Below are 27,630 nucleotides of genomic sequence, written 5' to 3' on the forward strand. Positions count from 1 at the left end.
ACCTCTGTGCCATCCTCATGTGTTAATGCCATTTCAGTCAACTCACATCTCTGCAAGTGTCAATGAAGGTGTGTAAATGTCTGTGTGTATGTGAGTGCGTGTGTGTGTTTCCCACTCACATGTGTACCCATGTGACAGAGGCTGAGAGGAGACGGAGGGGAAACCAACCGTTCTCTCCCTTCGACTCTGAAGATGAGATGCTGCTGTTTGCATTTCGTTTGTTCTCTCCTCTTTGTTCCCACTTGTTTTTATTTGCATTTGTTTATGCCCCTCACAGTGCCTTGGAAACCAGAGCAGACTGCGCCGTGTAATAATAATAAAAAAAAAAGAAAGTAAAAAAAAAGAAGCCTTTGAACGATTTGGCACTGCTGCAGCCAGAGTATTCTAACAAACTAAGTGTAGCTTGTAAATATAAAAAGCTCATCTGATTCACAGCCTAATGGTGTGTGAGTGCGCAGCAGCGGTATCATGTTCAGTGTGAGCGTGTGTGTGAGTCCGCGGGCAGAGCCGAGGTGACTCACTGTGGTAGTGGCTGCTATTAAGGCTCTCAAACACAATTAAGTGAGGTCACGGAAAAGCTGACGTTATTGCAATATTTTTCTTTTTGCCTGGGAAAAAAAAAAGTCCATTTCTCTTTTCTCCTCCTGCTCGCTTGTTGCTGCTACCCACCTCAACTTCCCCTCCCTCTCATCTTGTTCCACCCTCTCTCTTATCTTTGGCAAAGAGGAAGCAGACAGGGATGGATGACCGAGGAAATTGAATCCTCTTTATCGCTGTTGTGCTCCCGCAGTGAGCCGTGGATGTGCACGTGTCTGCCTCTCCTGCACCTAAAGATGCAGCTGTGCACAGATACTGACTCTGCCGCGCCGACTTTGACACAGTGATTCGCAATATCGCCCTCGTTTAGTTTAATCTCTGACTCTCTTTTTTTCTTCTCTCTCTCTCTCTCTGCAGTTGTCGCACAAGCAACAGGAAGAGTCTGATCCTGACCACCACCTCGCCCACGTTGCCTCGCCCACACTCCCCCCTGCCCCTCCCTGGACACCTCGGTAACGTAGCACACATTACAGTTTCCAACTCTCTATAAGACAGTGAAGATGCCCCAAAGTGTTGAACTATTCCTTAAGCTAAATGATACAAAATTAAGTTTCTGAATATGATTAAAACTCTCAATTTCAACCTGTTTTTGGTTTAATTCTGGGGCTGCAACTAACGATTATTTTCATTATTGATTAATCTGTCGATTATTTAAACGATTAATCGATTAGTTGTCTGGTCAATAAAATGTAAAAAAAAATGTTGAAAAATATCAATCAGTGTTTCCCGAACCACAAGATGACGTCCTCAAATGTCTTGTATTGTCCACAAACCAAAGAGATACTCAGTTTATTGTCATAAAAGAACAAAGAAACCAGAAATATTCACATTTAAGAAGCTTAAATCAGATAATAGTTGACGATTAATTTAATAATCGATTATTGTTCGATTAATCGATTAATTGTTGCAGCTCTATTTAATTCCCAACGTGCTTGCAGGTCTCTGCACTCGAGCCGCTCCCTGTAATTTGTAGATTTGATTTCATTCATCTATGAAAACAGCTCCAACCAAACCTGTCAGTCCATTAATCAAAACACCCACATTATTGTTCGCAGAACAAGGCAGGACAAATAAACAAATCACCCATCAGTCTAAAAATCAATAACAGGCCTTTATGGTTTATAAAAAAAAATTCAAAATCAATTTCACACCATTTACCCGCTCAGATCCAACCCACTAAGTGTGAATAGTCAGGTTGTCATATTGGCCAGATTCAGCTTTCACCTCGCAGGAAAATAGAGAGAAGCATTGTGACAAGATGTAAACTGTCCTTGAGGTCTCTGCCATATTTATGCTTCTCTTTTTGAGAGCAGCAGTCAGGGGACAAACAAGCCCTGGTTTACTTTTCCAAAAAGAAGATTTAAAAGACAACAAATACAACAAAACAGGAACCTTAACTCAAATAATTGGTCTGGTCCATTTCATGGGCATTTTGTATTTAAGTGGGCTCCGTCATCCATCAGTCATCCTTGTGACCAAACCAGGGAGGAGGACAGACACCAAGACAAATCAAATAATTCAACTTTCAACCAAAACCAAAACTGATTTTGGTTATTATGTGTGAGATTGTCATCATATTTCTGTGCAAGTTATGTTGCTCTTGTGTCTCATCCTTTGTGTGTGTGTCTTCTTGTCCCACCAGGAAGCAGCCCTCTGGACAGCCCACGAAACTTCTCCCCCGGCAACCCGGCACACTTCTCGTTTGCCTCCTCCAGAAGGTCACTGCTTTATATCACTACATAGGGTTGAGTGTGACTGTGTGATGTGTTTATTCCCACCTGCGTTCACGTCAGAGCTGCAGTGGGACAGGGGAGACGGGAAGAGGTGAAGTCAGCGTGAGACAAAGGGAGAAGGGAGGAGAGAGAGAGAGGAACAAGTGAGCATCAGAGAACACTAGGGGAGGTGTGGATCAGTTGTTGTGCGAAGTCTCACACATCCTGGAGAGCGGGGAGCCCGTCGCTCCACCGGCAGGTTCTCGCGCTGTAACAGGCTGACTCATGTATGACAGGGCCAGGCCATTACATTCACAGCACCTCTGTTTATTCATGCTGCTGCAGTGAGGTGGCAAGAGGGGTGAGCCAGTTTGTGTGTGTGTGGACAGGTGGACATGAATAGGTGCATCTGTTTATATGGAAGTACTTGAGTTTGTATCAGAAGATACTCAGGGTGCAGTATGGCCACACCTTTGTCATCATGCTGTACTGCTGTGTACTGTAGGTGATTTAGCCTAATTCATGAAGATACATCTTAAAGGGATAGTTCAACATTTTGGCAAATTGGCCCATTGCCATAATCCCTATAGTTTTAGGAGTAGGTTCGTTACCTTTAATTGTCGGTGCAAGCTATTTTTAGAACGGCGGAGCAGAGCCGTGAGCTGCTCAGAGCTACACTACGGAGGCTAATGCGATTTCTTGGTTTCTCTCATCAAACTCATCAAATACACAATCCAACAACTCAAAAACTCTGGTGGACAAGTTGTGAGCTTCACATTCACCACGCTATGAGATTATAACAGAACGTTACGAGACAAAGTTGTTTTCGAGGCAAATGCAGAGACTGCTTGCCGAAAAACTGCCCCCGGCGGGAACACGCATCGGCAGTTTTACATGAATTTACCTCGAAAACAACTCTGTAACGAACCTACTGCTATGACTATAGGGATTATGGCAATGGGCCAATTTGCCAAAATATTGAACTATCCCTTTAATGTCCATAAAATTCCTCTTTTTTATTTTATTTTTTATTTATATTACAAAGGTTAATTGTGGCTTAATTTTCACAGTGATATATTTGCAAGAGATCAATAAAGTTTTGAGAACATATGCGCTTTATCTATCAAGAATAAATCGCATTGTCTCAATCATTTCAAGGGAAGAGGTAAACATATATATTTTATTCCAATTTTATGGGCAAACGTGTATATAATTCTTTTGATACATTATATACAATTTCAGTTACATTTTACATTTACTCATTCAGCAGACACCTCTATCCAAAGCAGCTTACAAGTGAGGGACATCTGTAAAGCTTCAGTGCAGTAGGAGACCTCGGTGTCATCAGGTGTCCTCCAACACCTTTGTTAGAAACTGGAGCACCAGCTGTGAGCCAGGCCTCATGGCACAGCACCAGTGACTGACCTCACTAATGCTCTTGTGGCTGAACGGGAGCAAATCCCTGCAGCCGGATACAAGAATCTTAAGGAAAGCAGATTAATTCAATGACAGATGGATGTAATGTTCAGGTGTTCACATGCATTTGACCATCCAGTGTATCTTGATATTAATCCATTTTTAACTCGGCCACACACACACGCACACACCACAGTCTGAATTATCATTATACTGTATGCATATTGGACAACTGATTTGACCATGATCATTAAAACTGTAGTGTCTGATTTTTATAGTTCTTCATATGAATGTTATTAGGTAAACACCACATAACACTGGAAGATTATTGTTATTTACAAATCCTGATTTTCAAAAAAAATTAAACACAGATTATTTATTCCATTCATTAATTTTGCTTAGCCAAGAAGAAAATCCTAACCATCAACATAAGCGCTGAAGCCTGTTAAAGAAAAGCTCATTTGACAGCGGTAGTGTGAGCCATGGTGCATGTATTAGCCATGTGCTCTATAGGCATCCGTATATGTGAAGAGGGACAGTTATTTACCTCCATCCCCTTCAGTCAGAGGAGCTGAGTCTCTGTGAGCCTGGTCTTCCTGTAAATCCTCTGTCCTCATTTATCAAATCTGTCTGCCTGCCTGTCACTGTGTGATCGCGGCATACAGAAGCGCAATGAATGAGTCCTCTGTGCTCTCCTCTGCTCCAGGGACAAACTGGATGTCTTATAAGTCATTGGCCTGCTGAATAGAATTTTTTTTTAGTGCCGCTGAAATTGAGATGTGTTGCTGGAGTATGTGAAAATGGGTTGTCAGGGATTGCATTACAGCGATATTTACTACCTCACAGTCATTAAAGGGGAACCATAACTATTTAAGACACTTAATACAGTAGCTAATATAAACAGAATTATCTGGTTTATATTACAAAACGCATCCATCACATTTGGCTTCTGTTTGACGTAACATTTGTTTTCTCTGCAGAGCGGATGGACGCCGATGGTCTTTGGCATCTTTGCCCTCTTCGGGATATGGCACTAACACGCCCAGCTCCACGGTAAATACCTTCACTCTCCTCTCATCTCTTGTTCCCACAGGGTTAGTTCTACCATTACCAGGGGTATACAGATCTCAACCAATAACTAAACCCAAGGAAGTGAACTAAACTGATTTTTTAAAACACAATTTTGATTAATACACTGTTATTTGAAAGTGCATGAAATACAGTAAGATAAGAAGTGGCAGAGGAGATCATACCAAGTTAGGAAATGCTTGGTTAAAAGGTTGAAATACTGAAGTGTTGGGGAAAAAGTGGAAATACTAACGTAATACAAACCTGACCTTGAAGTGAACACTGGCTATTCAGTCATGAATAAGTTCTTGTAAGAATTGTAGCTATATGATTATAGGGATAAATTATATTTGCTGTTGCTTGCTAGCATTAGCATAGGAGCTGTTTATTTACTGGACAAGAGGAAAATACTGTGAGTTCAGTCAGAGTTAATTCCTTAAAGTAACACTATGTAGTTTCCGAACTAATTGAATGAGTTTAGAAACATTATTTTTAGGTTAAGAAACGACATAGTGTTGCTTTAACTCACTAACCTTGGTCTCAGTGTTAACTCTTGCCACATTCTACAGAAGTTAGCATGCTAACCAGCGAGCCCTTCTCTTTCTGATAGCAACTCACTGTAGCCTCCGGTCTACACTGAAGATATAGGCTAAGTAGCTCTGCTCCGATGGTGTATTATACATCTATGATCATAAAGATAATGATAGCAGAAACTCCCATCAAGAAACAATCACCACCACCAGCTCCTGGCAATAAACTACATTCAGCAGCAGAGAAAACGTACAAATAGCTTCTTTAACGAGAACAAATTTGGTTTTGATTGTAACCAGCGGTGTTGCTGTTGGAGTGGATGAGCTCATCTGACTGTACGTCAGACACAAAGGTTCAGGAACCAGAGACATAAATTACTGTAATTGGTGATGATGTAATCTATAGAGCCAGCTTCTGCATCCGTTGTTATATTCTCACCATGTCAAGACATTTTCATTTCACTCTGGCCTCATTCTTTAGTGTTACGCATATAAAGAAAGCAACGATATCTCATTTACCACCTTTCACTTAAAAGAACATCCAGTACATTTGAACTCCATTCATGTTCACCATGTTATTTGTTATCACATTTTTCTTTTTATGCGTGTCTAATTGCGTAAGAACAACGTCACAGGCCTGGTTCCTACTCTCCATCTGGCTGTGGATGATGAAGGGGTTAGATGGATGGAGGGAGGGAGACAGGAAGGGAAAGTGATGAGTGCTTGGACGGTGGGATGAGAGGGTCATGAGAAATGTGGCATAGAGTAGAGAGTAGCTGGCATGAGATGAAGCACATTATGTTCCACTGTAATTTAACCAGGGGCTAAATGAATCCAGAGGCTGTCATTAGAAACAAATAGATATTTCACTGAAAGTAATCCTAATACTTTCGTGAGTATGACTGAACTGTGGAGCCCAGTTCGTCCATCATGTTCCCTCTTCCTTTACCCTATCATCTAAACAATTTCATGTAAAACAGTCATCAGTGCTGAAATGACCCTGGTATTATGAAAGTTGAAAGATACAAACATCACTTACAAGCATTTCTCTCAAGTTTTCTATTCATTTAAGGAAAATAACAATTCCTTGTTAATGGCTGCATGTTAAAACTGATAATAGGTGGATTTATCTGCGCTGTTTCCCATTGTTTCCAGTCTTCAACCTAAGCTAATTAGCAGCTAGTGACACTTATACACGTATATGAATAGCATCAGTCAGACAATCATACAACACAATATACCTTCCCAAAATGTTGAACAGTTCATCTCTTCAGACATAAGGGTGGATTAAAAAAAAAAACTGGAACGGCAGTAGAAAGTAAACACATTTATATCTGTACATGCACAGCACAATTTCTCATAATTCTGTCAGGAATTTGAGATCGGGATCATTTATCTATTCTCAGCTTGATTACTGTAAGGCACTTTAATCAGGTATTAGCCAGGCCTCCATCCATCATCTTCAGCCTCTACAAAATGCTTCTGCTCATCCTATTACTGGAACAAACAGGTACATTCCCATTACTCTGGGGCTTTCCTCCCTCCATACATACCATACATTGGCTCCCCGTTAGATTTTGAGATTGATTTAAAAATTTTATAGCTGACTTTATAGCCTTAAATGGCCTCGCTTCAAATTGTGTCTCAGATTTACTGATATGGTATGTCCCCACCTGAGAATTAAGAAAGCTGTGGAGAGTATTCAATGCTGCTACGATATGACAGTAATGCAGAGTATGGTGGATGGTAGAATTGAACATTGTGGCAGAAAAACGTTTTTGAGATAAGAATTCACATTTGACAAGAAATCTATTCCAGTGTTTCAGTTTTCAATGTCAAATTTGATCACATATTTTATGGTTTGAGGTTAGATGTGAATGCTGCCTTATTAATGTCCTGGCTACAATAATCTTTTTCATCGCTGTGTGTTACTTGCATGTTTTTTTGTTGTTGTTGCTGTTTTGAGCAGATTTAATATTCAATTTTGAAAGTATGGACTTTCTATTTGGAAAGGTCAAAGGTCAAATGTCAAAGGTTTTTTATTTGTCATTTTCTTGTACAGTGTACAAGAGATGAAATGGTGTGCTCCTAGATTAAAAGCAGTGCAAAAATCAGAACATTCAAACAGAATAAAAACATATAAAATAAAGATCCTAGATTATTAAAATAAAAATTATAAATAAATAATATTAGTAATTAAAAAAAAGCAGCAGCAGCTAAGAGGTAAAGTCATAAAGTGATCAGATATTATAAGTATACAGCCTCTGGTAGGTTCCATGTTTGACCTCACATCAATGTAAACGTCCAATAAAATAGATGTCACAGCTGCAGTCATGCTCTCTGGGGAGAGTAGAGAAACAGAAACACTGACCCTCCAAGACAGTGAATAGAGAAATGAATGTACAGAACCACGACATTCATGAAACAAAGAAAAATGAAGGCCCCACTCTCTTCCAGCCACGTTGTTAGGTCTGATTGTCTCGGATCGATCTTTGGATTAACAAAGAAAGTGAAGGAGGTCTAGGTCTCATTACTTTGATGAAGGCAAATGAGGCAGAGAGACAAGGTTTGTCTGCGCAGATTTATGGGTCTGAACCTGTGGTTCACTGGACAACTGCATTAACACTTCAGCTTCATGAGCAACAAATTTGCTCAACTAATAAAATTTAGCTTTCATTTTCTCACACTTTTTCTTTTGGGTCCGTGCAACCTCTTCTCCGCCCTTACTTATATTTTTGTTTCACTCCGTCTCCCCACCTCCCAATCCTCTCCCCTTCCTTGTCTGCTTCCTCCTCCGTTCTCTCCTGTACCTCCCCTCCTCTTCCTCTTCCTCTTCCTCTTCCTCTCCTACCACTCCAGTCCTCCAGCTCCTCACAGGAGCGGCTGCACCAGCTGCCCTTCCAGCCAACCATGGATGAGCTCCACTTCTTATCCAAGCACTTTGGCAGCACTGAGAGCATCACAGATGATGATGGGGGCCGCTGCTCTCCCCACATGCGCCTGCGCTCCCGCAGTCTCAGGTCAGCACCAGCAGCACCCACCAGATTAATCACTATCCTCTACTTTTTTTTAAGGACAGTTTCCAAGCAGATTTACAGGGGTGACCCCTGGTCGATCTTGTTTTTATATAACCACATCTTGAATTTTCCTGTTTTAAAGTCACTTTTTATAGAAGACATGGGCTTTTTGTGGATAAAAAGTATGAACAAAAAGTGTGCTGTGCTCATGTTAACTAATGTGAGGAAACTTTTGATAGATAGTGCTAATGGACATGTTGCTGACTTCAGCTTGTGCTAGTGCAATGTTGATTACACTAGTTCACTTTAAATTTATACACAAAATAACACACAAAACAGGTCTGTTAGCAGTAGCTTGCTACCCGGAAAAAGAGGAAGAGCCAAAAAGAAAAAGGGTTAATAAGTTCATTAACTGACTTACTGACCCTGGTTACAAATCAACACCTTCTTTAACTTAAGTAGCTTAATGAGTCCACTGGAATTAGCTAAAATTAGCTACCAGATGCTACTGATCATACCAGACCAAGAGGACTGTGGCAGCAATAGTTCGTTGTACAATAAATGACTTCAACTGTCTGTGCTCTTAAAAATAGCAATGTGCTGTTTTTTTCTTACATAATATTACTAGAATAATAAATGCATCCTCATATTTATAAGTACTTGTTGTCATCTAAGTATTCACTCGATCTAAAGCTTAGTCCAGACATGCCGCCTATTTCAAGAACAGGAAATGTTCCCAAAAATGTTTTTGACTGCATTCTATTATTTCCTGTTTTCACCTTTAGCCCTGGACGCTCCTCCTCCTGCTATGATAATGAGATAGTCATGATGAACCATGTGTACAAAGAGCGCTTTCCAAAGGTAAGACACACACACACAGTTATTTGGTTGTGTTTTTCATGGAATATGATAAACATCATATCCCACAACAGTAAGCAAATCCTTAAGCCTACAGGGCATTAAACTGATCGTTCCATCCTCAATAACTATGACTAATCCCATAAAGTCGGAATTCAAATATTAAAAAAATGAAAAATAAAAATGGGATATAATTTAGGATTGAATGTGTTCAGAGATTTGTGTGTATGGATGTTTGATATCATACATCCAAATACAGTTAAAAAAAAGAGCTATTGGGGCTGCTAAACCATAGCAAACAAGATTATGTGACACTGCTAAGCCCCGACGCGTTCACCATGTTTATTCACCATGTTTATAAAAGCTACCACAGCTTTGAACAGTTGAACAAAAAAGAAATTTCCTCTCTTTCCTCTCCCAATTTTTCTCCCTTTCGCTCTCTTGGCGGGCTGACGTTGGTATCAAAAGGAAATGGGCAGAAAGCTTCCTCAGTGATAAAAATCAAGCCTGAGGAAATTGGGCATTATAAGCTGGCATTCATCCGAGTTAAAAGCTCTTTTGGCTTCTTCGCACAGAAATCAAATGGAAAAAATGGCATCATAGTCACTGTAAATCAGCTGAGCCGTGTTGTCTGGGCCATAGATGAAATTGCTTTCTGAACACAAACCTATTGCTCTTTAAGGAAATGCAATCATTTTCCGAACACTATCTAAAATATATTGTCTCCTCTCCCCTCGTGCTCCCCACCCTTTGTCCTCCACCAGGCCACAGCACAGATGGAGGAGAGGCTGGCTGAGTTCATCCACGCTTTCTCTCCGGAAAATGTCCTGCCATTAGCTGATGGAGTCCTGAGCTTCATCCACCACCAGATAGCTGAGCTGTCCAGAGACTGCCTGGCCAAGGCCCGCGAGGGTCTCATCACCTCCGTCTACTTCTTTGAGCTGCAGGAGAATCTGGAGAAACTGCTCCACGATGTGAGTTCAAAAGATGCAATGACAATAACGTAACAGATTTCCTCCTTGAGCTAAAAGAGGAAGATTTAGAAGCGAAAACATGTTTATAAATTATAAAGTAAGATATAAAAAATGACTATTTGATGTTAAACGGGTCACTGTTACAAATGGAGCCACTGAAAATGATCCCCCATCTCTGTAGTTCAGCCCTGCAGAACGAGTGTGTTTCAGTGATCTCATCAATTTTGAAAATCAATTTATGATTTAAAATAAGGACATAAGGACGTTTATTTGTCATTGCAATGAAATTATGTTGGCACTCAAAAATAACATAGACACACACACATAAAAATTCATCAATACATTATTACACAAAATCAAATAATGTTTAAATAAAGATTTCCCAGTTTTAGATGATTTTATCCAGGCAAAGTTATTGCACGTCTGCTATGTTAAAGGTGCCCAATGGTGTTTTCTTGTAAACACCTTTACATTTAGTTTTCCTCACCCTTGTGTGCACCCTCCCTGAAATTCAACAATTGTTTACAATTAATATTTCCTTCCTTTAAAAACACCTGCTAAGTCCAATTTTTTTTAATTTCCCAAAAGGGGTTTAAGCTCAGAGGGGCTGCTCCACCGTTGCCATGTTGGCAGTGTCTGACTCTGTCTACCTGCCAGCTAATCCAAAAATCAGGAAGTGTGAGCAAACACACAGGACACAGCACATGCTCACCCATTTGTCACTCAAAGCAGCCACACCCTGAATATTGCACATCTTTAGATACAAATTCTAATGGTTGGGTTATATAAAAATTCAGGAAATTAGCTTGAGAAAAAAACTTTTTGCATCAGGCATGACATGTAAACATGTTTATTTAAAGGGGTAGTTCAACATTTTGGCGAATTGGCTCATTGCCATAATCCCTATAGTGTTAGGAGTAGGTCTGTTACCTTTAATTGTCGGTGCAAGCTATTTTTAGAACAGCAGAGCAGAGCCGTGAGCTGCTCAGAGCTACACTACGGAGCAGCCTCTGTATTTGCCTTGAAAACAACTCTGTCTCGTAACATTCTGTTATTATCTCATAGCGTGGTTTCCCTCATCAAACTCATGTAATACACAATCCAACAACTCCAAAACGCTCTGGTGGACAAGTTGTGACCTGCACATTCACCACGCTATGAGATAATAACAGAATGTTACGAGACAGAGTTGTTTTCAAGGCAAATACAGAGGCTGCTGCGTAGTGTAGCTCTGAGCAGCTCACGGCTCTGCTCTGCCGTTCTAAAAATAGTTTGCACCGACAATTAAAGGAAACAAACCTACTCCTAAAACTATAGGGATTATGGCAATGGGCCAATTTGCCAAAATGTTGAACTATCCCTTTAAGTTGGTCATTTTCACATGTGAGTATATGAGGACTGTAACGTTTTGTGATTGTATCTTACACGGTTGCGATAAAGTCACCATGACAAAATCTGCCCACAGACAGAATAAGTACGGTACAAACACCTGCTCAAAGCCTCTGTGGTAGCTCCCCACTACAGGAGTCACAGGGAGAGTATTTGCCCTGTGAACACACACACAGACACACTATGATTCACAGCTCTAACTCGCTCAGCACTTTCCTCCAACAAACAGGGGTACACAGAGGCACTACAGTTGAACTACACTGGTTAGAGTGTAATTTATTTGCGAGGCAGCGTCTATGAAATGAGACACAGAAGCTCACCTCTGCTCTGCTGATTGGGATGATGTGATGCTGCGGAGGGTTTCTGATGGAGAGATTCAGCTTTAATTTCACTCAAACACATGATGCCTTTGGTGAGAGACGGGAGTGAAACGGCTGCGGTAATTGGAGGCTAATTGTGCTCGTGATTTGCCCGAGGAGATAACAGGTATCAGGGAATTTCATCGCCAAACCCCATTTTGTGGGCTTGATTGGATCGCTGTGATTTCTGCGGGTTGCCTGGGTTGGGTTTGATTGGATCTGCTGTTGATGATCAGATATTCTCACATCTTAAACACTGTCTCTGTCTATGTTACACCGTCTGTCTTTTTGTCTCTGTTTAAACTGACAGAATAGATCAGTATGACTAAATGTCGACGTGTCTTCTCCGTCTGTTCGTCTCTGTCTCTGTCTCTCTATCAGGCCTTTGAACGTTCAGAGAGCCCAGAGATGGCCTTCGTCACAGAACTGGTGAAGAAACTTCTCTTCATCATCTCACGGCCTGCCAGGCTTCTGGAGTGTCTGGTAAGACAACACACTCACTCACACACACATATTTATTTGTATTTATTTACCAACCCTGACAAAATAATAACACTACTCCTACCCACACAATCCTTCACCACAGAACATTTCACGGTTCACGTCCCTCTTGTGACTTAAGACAAATTAATTTTCTTTAAATAAACATGAGCACAGACACTCGTTTGTTAGCCCATTATAAGCATTTAAGCTCTCTGGCGTATTACACAGCAGGAGAAGAAAACCAGAATAAGCAAATACTGATGTATAAGAGCCGGTCCGGTCTGTACGGGTGGCGAGGACATTTGCATTTAGATTAAAATTTGCCCTGCCACAGTGCGACCAGGCAGCAGCCCCCCGCTGCTCGGCTGCCTTCCAGTCTGACTCAGACAGACCGTGACCGCGGTGTCATTTAAAGTTGGAGGATGCCAACGTGTCTGTGTCTGTCTGTTTCATAACAGAGTTTCAATCTCGTGTCCCCCCACCGTGAGTCATGCCACACTGACGAGCTTTCTGATTATAAACGACAGCTGAAACGGGGACACGGAGAATTGATTCATCAGCCTCATTCTCTGAATATCGGAGCATTTAGATAACAATGTGGATGTGATGCGTTGCATGTTTTTGGCAGCGTGGGTGATCAGTTTTGGATCAGCTGCCTGGAGTTGCATTCGAGAGTTTAATGGATGAAACTCTGAACTGCGATACTGAATGTCAGGTTCAATATCTGGCAAAGGCGTGAGGTCTTTGGTGCAGCAACGAGGCCGAGCGCTGTGACATTTTCCTAAGTGAAACAGAATATGTGGGCATGATAGAGTTACAACTAGGGGGGGAGAAGTGAATAAGATCCATCAGGTTTGAATGGTTTCCCTAAGAGTGGGTATGGTTCAGCAAATAGAGCCGTGTGTTCACCTCATGCTCCACATCAGCATCCCTCCTCCTATTCTGACACCACTACCAAAACTACTACCAGCTATAGGCTTAAAGTGCTGGACAAAATACAGCTATGCAAAAAAAAACATAAGCGACCACTTCAAAATGATCAGTTTCTCTGGTTTTACTATTTATATGTTTGTGTGTGAGTAAAATAAACACTTTTGTTTTATTCTATAAACTACTGACAACATTTCTCCCAAATTCAAAATAAAAATATTGTCATTTGTCAGGTCAAAATGACAGAAAAGAAGCAGTGTTTTCACACCTGGAATAATGCAAAGAAAACAAGTTCATTATCATTTTTAAACAACAGAACACTATTTTTTTTTTTTTTACTTGGGAAGAGTTCAGAAATCAACATTGGTGGAATAACAGCTGTGGTTTTTATACTCTTCCTCATTAAATATGATTTGGTTCAGGTGATAAACCTAATTACTGCCTCGTTAAGTATGGTTTGCTTCTGTTGGAATTCAATAGACACTGAAGTGGATGGCAGCCAAACATGTAGAGATGCTGATTTAAGAATACATTTGCAGTGGTCTTCAAATTTTCCAGAGCTCTATAATAGATTTAATAATAACAAAACACAAAAAATATGTAAGGACATAATAAAACAACAGGATAGAGTGAAACACAACTGACAAATAAAATGTCCAGGATGCAGCTCAGAGTGCTCAGAGAAATATAGCAGCATGAGACAAGAAAAGAAAAAGTAAAATAATAATGAAACAGATAATTTACAGAGGAAAAACAAATGTGAGAATGAATACATTGAACTCAGCTATGGTTTCGCCGTTATTTTAAAAACACTAAGGCTGCCCCTCCAACAGTTGACAGTAAGACAAAGTCAAGGTTAACCAGTTGACCTTAATCACCTTGCCTGCAAAAGTCAATGTGTAGTAAAAGATGAGACATCAAAATGATAGTTTTACAGGAGAAGAAATGACCCTATTAAGGAAAATGTGTTTTATGCATTTTAATGTGTTTTATTTCACTGTGGCCCTGCTACTCTGCTGACGCTGTCAGGAGGAAGATACTGTTTTTCAACCGCTTGCTGCTTGTCGCTTTCTGACCCTGTGCTCAGGCCTGGTGATTTTGGCTCAACATAAACCTTGTCATATATTATTATTATGGGAAAAGGCTAAAAGAGCACAAGCTGCAGTGACGGTGTCTCACAGAGACAAATCTGCTCTGGAGCTGCTCCAGAGGCAGTGAATCATCAAACAGCCCCCCTCTGAGGCAGCCGGCACCGTTTCTAACATTTTCTGATTTACATGCGAATCAACTTTGATGTGCGAAAAATTCAATCAGCCCGCAGAATCTAAGTTAATGTGATTAATTTGATGTTAATCAAGGAGCTCCGAAAATGTCCACGGCATTACATCATCGGTTCAAGTCTTAATTCCCTCGCTTCCAGGAGTTTAACCCGGAGGAGTTTTACCATCTGCTGGAGGCGGCGGAGGACCACGCCAAGGAGGGTCATCTGATGAAGACGGACATCCCACGTTACATCATCAGCCAGCTGGGACTGACCAGAGACCCTATTGAAGGTGAGACAGAGATACAAACTCAGGTCGAACTTGTAGAATAAACGAACCTTCAACTAATTGTCTTCTATTTGTTTTGTCACCAGAGATGGTAAACCTGGACAGTTACGACAGCGAGGGACCGCTGACGCCTGAAACAGACGACTCCACAGAGGTGAGACCCAAAATTAGTCCTCAATCTGTTCATTTTCCACATTCATCCATCATTTTCTTACCTATGCAGAGTGACAGGACGACGGCTGGCCTCGCCAAGGTCCTTGTCGATCTCACTGAAAATGTTTGCTCCATTTGCTAATGACTTGGCATACAGGCTTTTATCCATCTAATTTGGCTAATTTATGCTGAAGTAGTACAAAAACAGACAAGCCCCCCCTTTCTCTCTCCTTGAATCTGTGGGCTTCCCTCCAGCATTAGGCGCAACTCCCCCACCTGCCAAAATTAAGCGAAGTAAACAAAAAACATTAGCTGAGCAGGAGCTAGGTACTGTATAGACCAGAAGTGAACAAGCAGCTTTGTATTTGTGAATGTGAAATAAATACAACTAAGACGACACTTGTTAAAAGATGAGATTAATAATATAATTTGTGAATGAATAGGAGCAACTTTTTCTAAAGCAGCACTGTGATCTTTGATCTGCAGGGGAAGATCAGAGCAATGAAAGCACCAGGAGAAGCAGATTTCCAGACCATCAAGCTGATCAGTAATGGAGCGTACGGGTGGGTAGAGCATTAAGAGCTCCTCTTTACTCTGCTGATGAGGATGTGATTCATTTTTTTTTTTTTTTTTTTTTTACATCTCTAAGTCAGGGATGGAAAAAGCTTATATTTAAAAAAATAAATGCTGTGTGTGCCTCTGTGTCTGTCAGCGCTGTGTACCTGGTGCGTCACCTCGAGACACGGCAGAGATTTGCCATGAAGAAGATTAACAAGCAAAACCTGATCCTGAGGAACCAAATCCAGCAGGCCTTTGTGGAAAGAGACATCCTCACCTTCGCCGAGAATCCCTTCGTCGTCTCCATGTTCTGTTCCTTCGAAACCCGTCGACACCTCTGCATGGTCATGGAGTACGTAGAAGGTGAGTGTGTGTGTGTGTGGGGGGGTGTGTAGAGGTTGCACTGGTGCAAAGTGTTGGCTGGCTAAATACTCTGGTCACAGCTACACCTCCAGCCATTCTGTGAAAAGATTGGCTGTCTCAAGTGTTTTTCTACTAGCTCTGAATTAGAGTAGAGTCTAATACACTAAATATTTCAGTGTGTTGCCAATGGCCCCAATGCTCCCTCTTTATAATGCACAGGTGAAAACATGACAGTAAATTGCTAATGATGGTAAAACAACTCTAGAAAGATCTTAAAAACCACAAAACAAACATATTTCTTTCTTTGATTACCACCTGTTTTTCAAAGTAAGCAATATTATTTACTGTATGAAATGGTTATATTGATTTTGATTATGACAAACACAGCTTTTGAGTCTACAGCTCTGCAAGCCTCTACTTAAATGCTGTCTCATCAAAAGCATAGCAGTGCCTTGAGCTACATGCTAACATGAAAAGACACTCACAGTTATAGTACTAATATATTTACCACAATCACAGTGGTCCTGGTTGAGCATGTTTGCACAGAGCTGTTTTCTAATTGTATTAAATGCCTGGTATTATCTAGTCATAAACCAGTCGGACAAATCAGACATTTTTGACTTGATTACAGTGCTGGTGGTTGACAAGTCAGGAGAAGACTAAATGATTACAATTCATTCTGAGTGGAGCATAAATGTCTGCACCAAATTTCAGGGGCAGTCCATTCAGTAGTTGTCAAAACAATTCACTTCAAACTATGAATGCGAATGTCACGGTAACACTGCATTGTTTGGGGGTGATGTGAGGGGGGGGTCCTTATTCCAAAATGGAGAACTGTTCTTTTTTTTTTCTTGTACTTGTGTGTGCGGGTGTGATCGTTTGTTTGTGGACCTTACTGCACCTTTTGTTTTGTTTTTTATTTTTATTTAATAGATATATTCACCTGAATGAAGTGTGAATACACATGAATTGTCATGTATTGTCTGTCTGTTTTTTTTTTTTAAATTATATTATTAATTTTTTTTCATGTTGGCATAAAATTAATTTTAAAAAAATGAATGAAAAACATGGATGTCTATATCAGATCCAATCCATCCATTAGTTGCTGAGATATTGCAGGCAGGAGTGTTTGATTGACATATCCACAGTACCATTGCAAGAGCCTTTCTGTTAGCATGGCTAAATATGTAGTAGCAATACTATCTTATTAAAGGCTAGCTTACTTCATAGATGAATATTCTATAGGCTGATTAGATTAAATGTTGAGTTGTGTTATATGCTCATGTACTGGATGACTGTACTTCATGATTGCATTGTAGTGTTCTGTTGTACATGTGTGCATTCATCTAAATGGAAGCTGAAATGCTCTTGGACAAGAGCTACCAGGAGACATTCATGTTAATGGATAATGTCAGCACGAGACTAATCAAATAATGCATTGTGCCGGCAGGTGGAGACTGTGCCACTCTGCTGAAGAACATCGGGGCTCTGCCTGTGGAGATGGCGCGCATGTACTTTGCAGAGACGGTCCTAGCGCTGGAGTACTTACACAACTACGGCATCGTACACCGTGACCTCAAGCCTGACAAGTAAGACGGAGTTAGTTTTTTTTAACCAAACTGTTGCAAAGGGATGATGCAAAACATGGCAACTCACTGCTTGCTTTCATTGCTATTTATTACATTCCTACTTCAAAACGATATCCTGTGTGTAAAGATTATATAACTTGGGCTTAACTTTTCTGTTCCTGTTCTCAGCCTCTTGATTACCTCAATGGGTCACATCAAGCTGACAGACTTTGGCCTGTCTAAGATGGGTCTGATGAGTCTGACCACCAACTTATATGAAGGACACATAGAGAAGGATACCCGGGAGTTCCTGGATAAACAGGTATTACGAAGGCAACATGAAAATAGCACAAATCCAGATTTATTTGAAGTAACTCCTAAGAAGAGCATAGCCAAATTTTACATTTATAATTTGTTTAGGTCACTTAAATCTACCAACAATGAGCAAAATGAAAATGAATTCAAATGATCAAAACAATATATAAATTATAACTTGAAAATTGTCTTTTTGGCAGCGCTACACTGTAGACAGTATGATCCAAGCAAAGTTGAAATATGAAACGTCCTTTGATGTCTTCATTTCTATGCAAAGATATTCCCTGTCATTGTGTGCCAGGCATTTCTGAAGCATGAAAAAAAAATGAGGCCATTAACAGTTGGCAGAACAATAGGCCAGTATTTCCTCAGTTATTCTAATCATTTCTCTTTTTCGGTTAGGTTTGTTTCCTCAAGCATTTCATTTGGTGCTCATGCTTTGAATCGAAGCCTCATTGTTTCTTTGTGTGTGCATTATGCCAGCCAGAAATCAGCATTCAGCGTTCAGTGCATACCCATCTGCACATGAAAACACTCACCGGGGCTTTCATCTTGTCTTGGCATCTCTGGGGTGATCTTGTAAACTTGGCATAAATACGCATGCTCCATTCATACGTGCCATCCGCTTAGCGTTAACTGTCTGCCACTCAGCCAAGATATCATTTTCAACAGCTCCTACAAGTAGAAAATTAACTCATCTGTTTAATGCTTTACCAGCAGGTTTAAGATCATTTCAGAAATTACAGATTTCACAATATTGAAGATAAATTAGATGTAACAAAGTGTTAAAAATCTGGACAGTGTTGCATGTAATTCACATAAAGTCTAAGAAACGACTAAACAAATCAAGTAATTCTCTTTAAGGTCTGTGGGACTCCAGAGTACATCGCCCCCGAGGTTATTCTTCGTCAGGGCTATGGGAAGCCAGTGGACTGGTGGGCGATGGGCATCATCCTGTATGAGTTCCTGGTGGGCTGTGTGCCGTTCTTTGGAGACACACCGGAGGAGCTGTTTGGACAGGTCATCACAGGTAAGACGGGTATTTATAGGTTTGTACACCACTAACAGATTTATTTTCTGTCTTTTATTTTTCTCAAACATACTTTTCTGGTCTCCACACCAAAAATGTGCTTCTGTGTGTTGCAGATGACATCGTCTGGCCAGAGGCCGATGAGGCTCTACCTGTTGATGCCCAGAACCTGATCTCCTCCCTGCTGCAGACAAACCCACTGGTCCGACTGGGCACAGGTCAGTCACTGCAGTCATTTCAGCTTTTTATTCCTTAAAACCTGGTCATTTTAACTCCTTTATCAAAATCATGTATTTTGTTCCAAATGTGTCCATTTAAATTAATTCTAAGATGGGTCAATTTGGGTTTGGTCAAATTTGAACCATTAGTTATCTACTTCAAGTCTTTGTCAATTATCTTTGGCTAACTATTTAGCTACTATTATTGTTTATAATTCACCTAGCTAATAATTTTAGCTGTTTATCCAATTTGAACTGTTTCCTGTAGCTACGACAAAAATATGATCTATTTCAACTATTTACAGTAGCGTCATCCATTACCTCTCACTATTTCAACTGTTTGTAATCTTTAGCTTATGTTTCAACTGTTGTTTATACATTACTTTTAGCTAACAGTTTTAAGTATTTGCATTAGCAGCTACTTTTTCTACCTCCCCAACTGTTTACCTGTTTTTCTTTAAGCTATCTAGTTGTTAATTGTTCACACATCACCTTTTACCTTACTATTCCAACTTTTTAAACTTCATTTTATCTCACTATTTCAACTATTTGTCCATTATGTTGAGTGTATATGTTTGAAACATCCATATAGACTACTCAACCTATTTACTAGCTAGTTTTCACACACCCTCACTTTAGCGGCTGATGTTCATGTGTCACAACTGAACACAAGGATGTGTTTTTCTTTTAAGTGAATCATAATTTATATATTTTTCAACTCCATCGCCATCTTTCCCAACCACTTTTTGCAATTGCAGACATAGTACCCGCTGGATGTATTCAGGCTACCCCTGGCTGGGCATCACTGACCTAGAATGCAAACTGTCTCACCCTTCACATACGCATCTCCTCCTCTTTCCTCTGCCCTCTAGGTGGTGCTTTTGAAGTGAAGCAGCACGCATTCTTCGCAGAGGTTGACTGGAACAGCCTGCTGAGACAAAAGGCAGAGTTCATCCCTCACCTAGAGTCAGAGGAAGACACCAGTTACTTTGACAGTAAGTCTGTCTGTGGGACTGCAGGGTGCTCTGACCACAGATCCCTTTGAGCTTTGAAAGTTCATAGTCATCAGAACAGCTCAGGGTCTTCTTTTTTTTTTTTTTTTTTTCAGCTCAGGGTCTTCTGGTTCTTACATTTTACCACGATTAACACTGACAATACAGACAGACACAGTTAAGAGCATAATGTGCTTTTTTTAAAGGTTTAATTGTGTCAATTCAGCATGAGCAGGAGGGGGGGGGGGGGTCTGTCTGAGTTAGCTTTTTTAGGGAAAGCTCTCAGCACACAGTGACTGCTTTCATCTCACTGAACACAGGCCAGTGTCAGTATCTAATAACATGCATTAGTATAAAGAATGAGATCAGCAGAAGGGAAAGAAAGGAAGATAATGCTGCTGTTCTCTCATTATCTCATTACTGCTCCCCCATCAGCCCGCTCTGAGCGCTACCACCATGTGCAGTCATACGATGAAGATGATACCAACGATGACGAGCCTGTGGAGATTCATCGCTTCTCATCTTGCTCCCCCCGCTTCAGCAAGGTCAGACCCGGCAGATGCGTTAAAACCGCCTCGGATTATATTTGAAATGTTACAACAGCAATGACCGCTCATCGGTCTGCATACGTAACAATACAATCGGTGCGTAGAGAGTTTGACTAACTTTTTTTTTGTGGACCTAAAGGTGTACAGCAGTATGGAGCATCTGTCCCAGCTGGAGCATAAACCCCATGGTGTGACTCTACGGGAGCACAAGGTCCCCAGGGAGGAGCGCATGGCCAAAAGAGAGAGCCTGGGAAGTGTCACCCTCAGGGACAAGAGCTGGAGGACTGGATCTCCTGAGATGTAAGTGCAGCCTGCAAAAAGTGGAACAGCAGAACATAGACCTGGTGCATTACCAGAGAAAGAGAAAAATTTGAGAGTAAACTCTCTTTTTAAAGGTATAATGTCTAGGAATTACCCCCATCTAGCGGTGCGGTTGCATATCGGAACGTATTCTTGATGTTGCATTCACGTGAAATCGGGCAGACGTCAGACAGACAACAGACACTGCATGTAACAGGATAAACAAGCCTCTATGTAAACAAGTGGTCCGCCAGCACGAGGCAAAACAATACAGGCGTGACAATATGTTGCCATGGTGATGTCGTATTGTTTACCTGACCCACGTTTTACCGTCTTTCTCTCGTCGAGTAAAATTACATCTGGTTGGTTTGCCGACGGCCGTCTGCCTGACTGCACCTGAATGCAACATCAGTGCCTCCGTCCTTCCTCACACTACACAGTGGGGACAGTTTTAACAGGCGCTACCTGGAAAACGTTCTCCCCGAGCCGACAGCTCCGCTGAGTTTCTATGGTTACGTACGGTTATGCTGCCACTGAACGTAAAAAATGGCGATGCAACATGGCAGCCAAGGTTCGGTGCGCCGTCCACTTATGTATTTGTAACGACTTGTAACAACTCATTCTAAGGTACGAGAAAGCTTTCATTTGTATGCGGGTGTGATTCGACTTCAGTGAAATACGTATTTATGAAAGCAATATTTGATTTTTGCTAATAAAAAGTCAAATAAGTTACACACTGGGGCTTTAAATGATTTGATTCTAATCTCTTGGTTGGTTGTTTTTCTTTTCCAGGAAGCGCTTGTCCTGCTCTGAGTCCTCCTTCTACGAGAGCGACTCTAGCCCACCATCCGGGGCCCGAAGACGCTTTTCCGCCCTCATGGATACACACCGCTTGGCCTCCCCTCTGGAAGTGGACTCTGAGCTGCCGATATCCAGCAGGCAGCCTCCGGTGAAGACAAGGGGGACTTCCCTAGAAGGGGCTATGGGTTCAACCCCCTCTCAGGGTGATCTGAGAGCTTACCTTAAAGACAGCAATGGGCACACAACTGGAGGTAAGAAGGGACAAGGCAGCACAGCCTCACTGAGCACATCACATCACATTGTGAGCCTTAACGTGTGTTTGCAGTTTTTTGACGGTTGGGTCTCTACTGTATCACAGACAAGATCCTGAGACCTGCTGAGCCATCGCTGCCTCTGTCGGGCAGTGCCGGCGTTCTGGGGCTTCCAGAATCGCAGGCGCCTCGCGGGGCCACCACTGACCTGGTGCTGCGGAGAGTTCGCCACCAGCAGCTCTCGGCTGAAGGGGAAAAACGCAGCTCACGGCCAGGAACCAAGGTCATCAAATCTGCTTCTGCGACGGCTCTGTCTGTCATCATTCCTGCAGGTACAGGCACGTATTGAATTGCATTAGCTTATTAACTGTAAAAAATAACTATTTAATTTAATCCTCTGATGTGATTTTAACTCTATCACTCTCTCCACAGTGGAGCAGCACGGTGCTTCCCCTCTGGCCAGCCCCATGTCTCCTCGCTCCCTCTCGTCCAACCCCTCTTCCCGGGACTCCTCTCCCAGCAGAGACTACTCCCCGATGGTCAACATCCTGCACTCTCCCATCACCATCCATCGCTCGGGGAAGAAGTACGGCTTCACCCTCCGAGCCATCAGAGTCTACATGGGAGACAGTGACGTCTACAGCGTACATCACATGGTCTGGGTGAGTGAGCAGAGCTTAGAGCGTAAACAACTCCTGGTGGCTCTACTTAGCAAGCTACTGCTTCTACTAATTATAAAGATATTTATACTGCAAGCAATGCTTCACATCAAATTGTATTAAAAAAAACCCTGTTAAAAACAAACACAAATCTGGAATTCAATAAAATAGTGAACATGCAACTAAAGAAATTAAATCAGCTTCCAGATAGAGTCAGTTAAAACAGGGCTGCTGTCTGCAGAGATAAATGCAGATAAATAATAGATAAATAACAATGGATGTTACATGTCAGAGTAAGTTTGTCCACAATTGTGGTCAATAATAATAAAAGGCTGCCTCTCCAGACTCCTTTGTCTTAATTGTTGGTACATTTAAGGCTGCAGGGTTTGATAGGCTAAGGCTAATGTAAGGGACATGGAGAGAGACATACTAAGTGAGTATGGAGATGCTAAACTATTCAGTGCCTTGTGTACAGGCATTAAGACTTCAATCAATGCAAATGCAGATACAAAATGGGTCTGCTTGCTTTTTTTCTTTTTATTAAAACCTCAGATTTTTTATAAAATTTCTTTTGTTTGCCTTTCATTCCTCTTAAAAAATTTACTTATTTTAGCTTTTACTTATAACTAGAATATCATATTGGTTTTGAGTTGTTAAATGATTCAAATTATCATTTTACATCATCTTGTCTTTGGCTGTGCCACATTTGTATGTATAGAGCACAGGTTGAAGGACCAAATGTAACCACACAGAGACTGTTCAGACCCAAAAACCAACAGATCAACTGACAGGCAAAAGATCCGAAACACTGGAACATGTTTCAGAAACAGAAGACAAGAACAGTAGGGTGAGAATCAACTGAATCACATACAACACTGACAATATGGCTCAGGGCAGTGGAAAGAGAGATGATGCAAATGCTGACAAAGCAAAAGGGGAAATGAGAACAGGTGTGTAGGTGGGCGGTGGAGGTCTGGTGACAGAGAAAAACAGGAAAGCCTGAGGGCATCAGCTGTGCAGGTGGAGAATTGCAGGACCATGACAGAATGAGTAGGAACATGTGAAATGGAAAAAGGAGAGGAACAAGTATTGAGCCCTGGGGAACACCATGCTGAGGGTGTAATATTGCAGTATTTGATGCTTGCAAACAAACGTAGGAAGAGTTTCCAGAGCACCATTAGAGCTTTTATGTCTAAATGGTTCATTCTGTGTCATTCATTTGCTCTGATCACAGCATGTGGAGGAGGGAGGTCCGGCCCAGGACGCTGGCCTTAGTGCCGGTGACCTCATCACTCATGTGAACGGGGAGTCAGTCCACGGTCTGGTCCATACAGAGGTGGTGGAGCTCATCCTGAAGGTGACACTTATCTGTCCTTCCGTCTCTATATCCGAATGAAGTATTTACATTTTTAGATATATATTAAATGTACCCATGAAGTAATATGGTCCGCATACATACTGTAAATATAACCTACAGAGTGGAAACAAGGTGACAGTTGCAACTACTCCCTTTGAGAACACCTCGATAAAAGTGGGTCCCGCCCGCAAGTCCAGCTATAAATCCAAGATGGCGCGGCGCAGCAAGAGGACGGGGGCCAAGGAGGGACAAGAGTGAGTTACTGCAAAACAGATTTCATTTCATCACAAAACCACACACTCCTCTATGTTTCCTATGCATGTGTTTTCCTCACAATATCATCTTTTTTTTTTTTTTTTTTTTTTTTTTTTATCTTTCAGGAAGAAACGCAGCTCCCTGTTCAGAAAAATCACCAAGCAGTCCAACCTGCTCCACACCAGCCGAAGCCTCTCCTCCCTAAATCGCTCGCTGTCGTCCGGAGACAGTCTCCCAGGCTCCCCCACCCACAGCCTCACGGCCCGCTCGCCCACTCAGACTTACCGCTCCACTCTTGAATCTCCTTATCTGGGTTAGTATAAAATCCCTAGAATATATGTGACCTTCATCTGGTCCTAAACATTTATTAGGGTGCTATATTTTAGAAACATGGGCTGCATTAAAGGCTTCTGTTCTGTTATATTACATGGTTTCTGGAAGTGTCAAGAGTGTCTAGGAGGGTTTTTTTTTTAATTATATACGAGAAAGGTTTGATGATGATGATAATGATGATGATGATGAAATTCTTTATTCAGTCACATCACATAATAGCTACAAACATTATCGACAAAATAGTGACTGAAAAGGCACAGGCAAAAGCATAATGCTTATAAATGCCTGTCCTACAGACCAAATGAAGCTACCCAGCATTCTTACAATATGAAAAACAAGCAAACAAACAAACAAACATACATAAAAACAAAACTAACCCAGAAAAGACTGGAACCAATAAGGTTAACAGTATTTAAATATATAATAGTAAAGAAATATTTAAATATCAGAGAAAAAAACAAACAAAACAAAACAAAAAAATGTAAGCTACCCAGCATTCTTACAATATGAAAAAACAAACAAAACAACAAATAAACATACATGATAACAAAACTAACCCAGAAAAGACTGGAACCAATAAGGTTAACAGTATTTAAATATATAGTAGTAAATCAAATTTTAAATGTCAGAGAAAAAAACAAACAAACAAACAAAAGAAAAAATATATAAGCTACCCAGCATTCTTACAATATGAAAAAACAACAAATAAACAAGCAAACGAACAAACAAACATACATAAAAACAAAACTAACCCAGAAAAGACTGGAACCAATAAGGTTAACAGTATTTGAATATATAGTAGTAAATCAATTTAATTTAATCAATGTAAAGGGACAACAAAGAGTTTTGGAAAAGCGAAGCGTTTTCACACTACATTTATGAGCCTCCGCGCGCACCGTAAAATTCTTTGACCGGCGCAAGACGGACTCATGTTTTCATTCATCAATAATTAAAGTCAGAGGTTCAAAGAGGTTCAAATACCGGTCCGTCGTAGTTCCGACCATAAACGGCGATTCGGCTGCGTTATTCTCATGACTCGCCATGAAGGAAATGCTGGTCGGCTTGACCAGCATTTCCACCACCACTAATAATAACAAAATAACGATAGAGACAGAACGATATATTTATCGAAAATGGGCCCATTAACAAGTGTGGGTAGCGGAGATTCATCCACATTAACGTGAGACTTATTTATAACCGAATAGAAACTCCTCGTTGTCCCTTTAAATGTCAGAGAAAAAAACAAACAAACAAGCTACCCAGCATTCTTACAATTTGAAAAAACAAACAAAGAAGCAAACAAACAAACAAACATACATAAAAGCAAAACTACACCAGAAAAAAATCCAAAACCAATAAAGTGTATTTTCTCTGATCTCCACAGGCACCTCGTCTCAGAGCAGCTCCCCAGCAACCAGCACCCCCAACTCCCCGGCAGCCTCTCACCACATGAGGCCCAGCTCCCTGCACGGCCTGTCTCCCAAACTGCACCGGCAGTACCGCTCCGCGCGCTGCAAATCCGCCGGCAACATCCCTCTGTCCCCTCTCGCTCACACCCCGTCCCCGACCACCTCCTCTCCTCCGCCCCTCAGCGGCCACACGGTAGGAAGCTCCAACACCACGCAGATGTTCCCCGCCAAGCTGCACTCCTCGCCTCCCGTCGCCCGCCCTCGTCCCAAGAGCGCCGAGCCGCCCCGGTCGCCCCTGCTGCAGCGGGTGCAGTCGGCGGAGAAGCTAGGAGCGCCGATCCTGCCGTCCTCCTCCTCCTCCTCCTCGTCGCCCTCCCCTCTGACGGGCGGGGTGTCGTTACGCAAGCATAGCCTGGAGGTGACGCACGGAGACTACAGGAGAGAGTCTTTCCACTGCGAGCACAGCCTGCAGAGTCTGTTGGAGATGGAGGGAGAGAACGGACCCGCTCCTCCGTCTCCTTCATCGTCCTCCTCCCCTTCTCCTCCGATGGGAGGAGACATGGGAGGCCTGAAGCCCGTGAGGAGGCTGGGGAGGCAGGAGTCGCCGCTCAGCCGGGACACACTGATCACATCAAGAGAGAAAGACACTCAGACCCCCGCCGCATCTGAGACCACCGGCTCACAAACCGAGAGCGTGGCGACTAAAGCTGAGTCCAAGACCAGTAAAACATTACCCACTGCAGCGGTTCCAAGGAGTGCACCTGCAGTGGACACCAAGGCTGGTCCAGCACCGCTTTCTTCCACTACAGCGACCAAGCCGAGCCCTGGGGACAAAGCTGCAAGTGCAAGTGCGAGTGCTTCAAGCTCAGAGGCGACAGCGACCAAGAGCAAACTCGGTGAGAAAATCGCAACTCCACCTCCATCAAAGATCCAACAGCCAGAGAGTAAGCAGCAGCAGAGTGCGCAGACTTTGAGCGGAGCTGCAGCTGGAGCTCAGGAGAAGACTGAGGAGAAGGCGAAAAGCGCCGCAGCTGCAGACAGAGCCAGCGTGCAGAAAGCATCGTCTTCAGAGCCGCCCAAGCAGCGAAAAGGCCCCGAGGCAGGAGAGAGAGGAGGCATCATCGGCGGCACTGATAAACCAACCGAGACCACCAGGGTCAAAGGTCCCGCGCCTCCCGTCCCAACCCAGGTTCAAACCCACACCGCAGCCCACGTGCAAGCGTCCGCCAGATCCAAAGCAGAGAAGGTGTCCAGCAGCTACCGCGGGGCCAAGGAGGAGAGGGCGTACTTGGAGGTCCTGGAGGAGAATCCCATGTCTCCTTCCTCTAACGCAGCCTCGCCCTGCTCGAGCAAGTCTCGCCCCATGTCTCCGGGGGACAAAGCCAGCTTTGTCACCCAGCTCACAAGCGTGGCCAAAACAGTGCTCGGGCCTATTAAAGGAAGCTCACAAGAGGGCGCCAAGGCGAAAGACACCTCCAAGTCCAGCGAGGAGAAGCGAGGAAGCGCGGCAGGTAAAGCAGAGGCTTCGTCTGGGAGCGGACGGCGAGGGGCTCCGACCGCGACCTCGGCCGGCGCCGGGACCGCTCAGTCTGATAAAGGAACCAGCCGGAGCTCTAAGCATCATTCGTGATACGAGA

The 27,630-nt window shown here is 42.3% G+C and overlaps 1 protein-coding gene across 1 annotated transcript in view; it reads left to right on the forward strand.

Moving 5' to 3' along the window:
- Nucleotides 1–27,623, forward strand: part of LOC310990557 (microtubule-associated serine/threonine-protein kinase 1-like) — a gene marked incomplete at both ends in the record, with an annotated part of 47,715 nt that extends 20,092 nt beyond the window's left edge. The window contains 25 exons of the mRNA XM_083977985.1: nucleotides 955–1,049; nucleotides 2,240–2,315; nucleotides 4,706–4,778; nucleotides 8,183–8,343; nucleotides 9,126–9,201; nucleotides 9,963–10,172; nucleotides 12,302–12,403; nucleotides 14,754–14,886; nucleotides 14,970–15,037; nucleotides 15,523–15,599; nucleotides 15,749–15,957; nucleotides 17,408–17,546; nucleotides 17,715–17,847; nucleotides 18,705–18,870; nucleotides 18,987–19,088; nucleotides 19,961–20,083; nucleotides 20,516–20,625; nucleotides 20,768–20,928; nucleotides 21,721–21,980; nucleotides 22,088–22,312; nucleotides 22,413–22,642; nucleotides 23,874–23,996; nucleotides 24,117–24,250; nucleotides 24,377–24,564; nucleotides 25,969–27,623. Of these exons, the coding sequence (XP_083834111.1) occupies nucleotides 955–1,049; nucleotides 2,240–2,315; nucleotides 4,706–4,778; nucleotides 8,183–8,343; nucleotides 9,126–9,201; nucleotides 9,963–10,172; nucleotides 12,302–12,403; nucleotides 14,754–14,886; nucleotides 14,970–15,037; nucleotides 15,523–15,599; nucleotides 15,749–15,957; nucleotides 17,408–17,546; nucleotides 17,715–17,847; nucleotides 18,705–18,870; nucleotides 18,987–19,088; nucleotides 19,961–20,083; nucleotides 20,516–20,625; nucleotides 20,768–20,928; nucleotides 21,721–21,980; nucleotides 22,088–22,312; nucleotides 22,413–22,642; nucleotides 23,874–23,996; nucleotides 24,117–24,250; nucleotides 24,377–24,564; nucleotides 25,969–27,623 (5,029 nt within the window). The remainder of the gene's footprint in view (nucleotides 1–954; nucleotides 1,050–2,239; nucleotides 2,316–4,705; nucleotides 4,779–8,182; nucleotides 8,344–9,125; nucleotides 9,202–9,962; nucleotides 10,173–12,301; nucleotides 12,404–14,753; nucleotides 14,887–14,969; nucleotides 15,038–15,522; nucleotides 15,600–15,748; nucleotides 15,958–17,407; nucleotides 17,547–17,714; nucleotides 17,848–18,704; nucleotides 18,871–18,986; nucleotides 19,089–19,960; nucleotides 20,084–20,515; nucleotides 20,626–20,767; nucleotides 20,929–21,720; nucleotides 21,981–22,087; nucleotides 22,313–22,412; nucleotides 22,643–23,873; nucleotides 23,997–24,116; nucleotides 24,251–24,376; nucleotides 24,565–25,968) is intronic.
- Between the last annotated feature and the right edge of the window lie 7 nt (nucleotides 27,624–27,630).

This window comes from Trachurus trachurus (assembly GCF_905171665.1).
Source record: "Trachurus trachurus genome assembly, chromosome: 8".
NCBI classification, from domain to species: domain Eukaryota; kingdom Metazoa; phylum Chordata; class Actinopteri; order Carangiformes; family Carangidae; genus Trachurus; species Trachurus trachurus.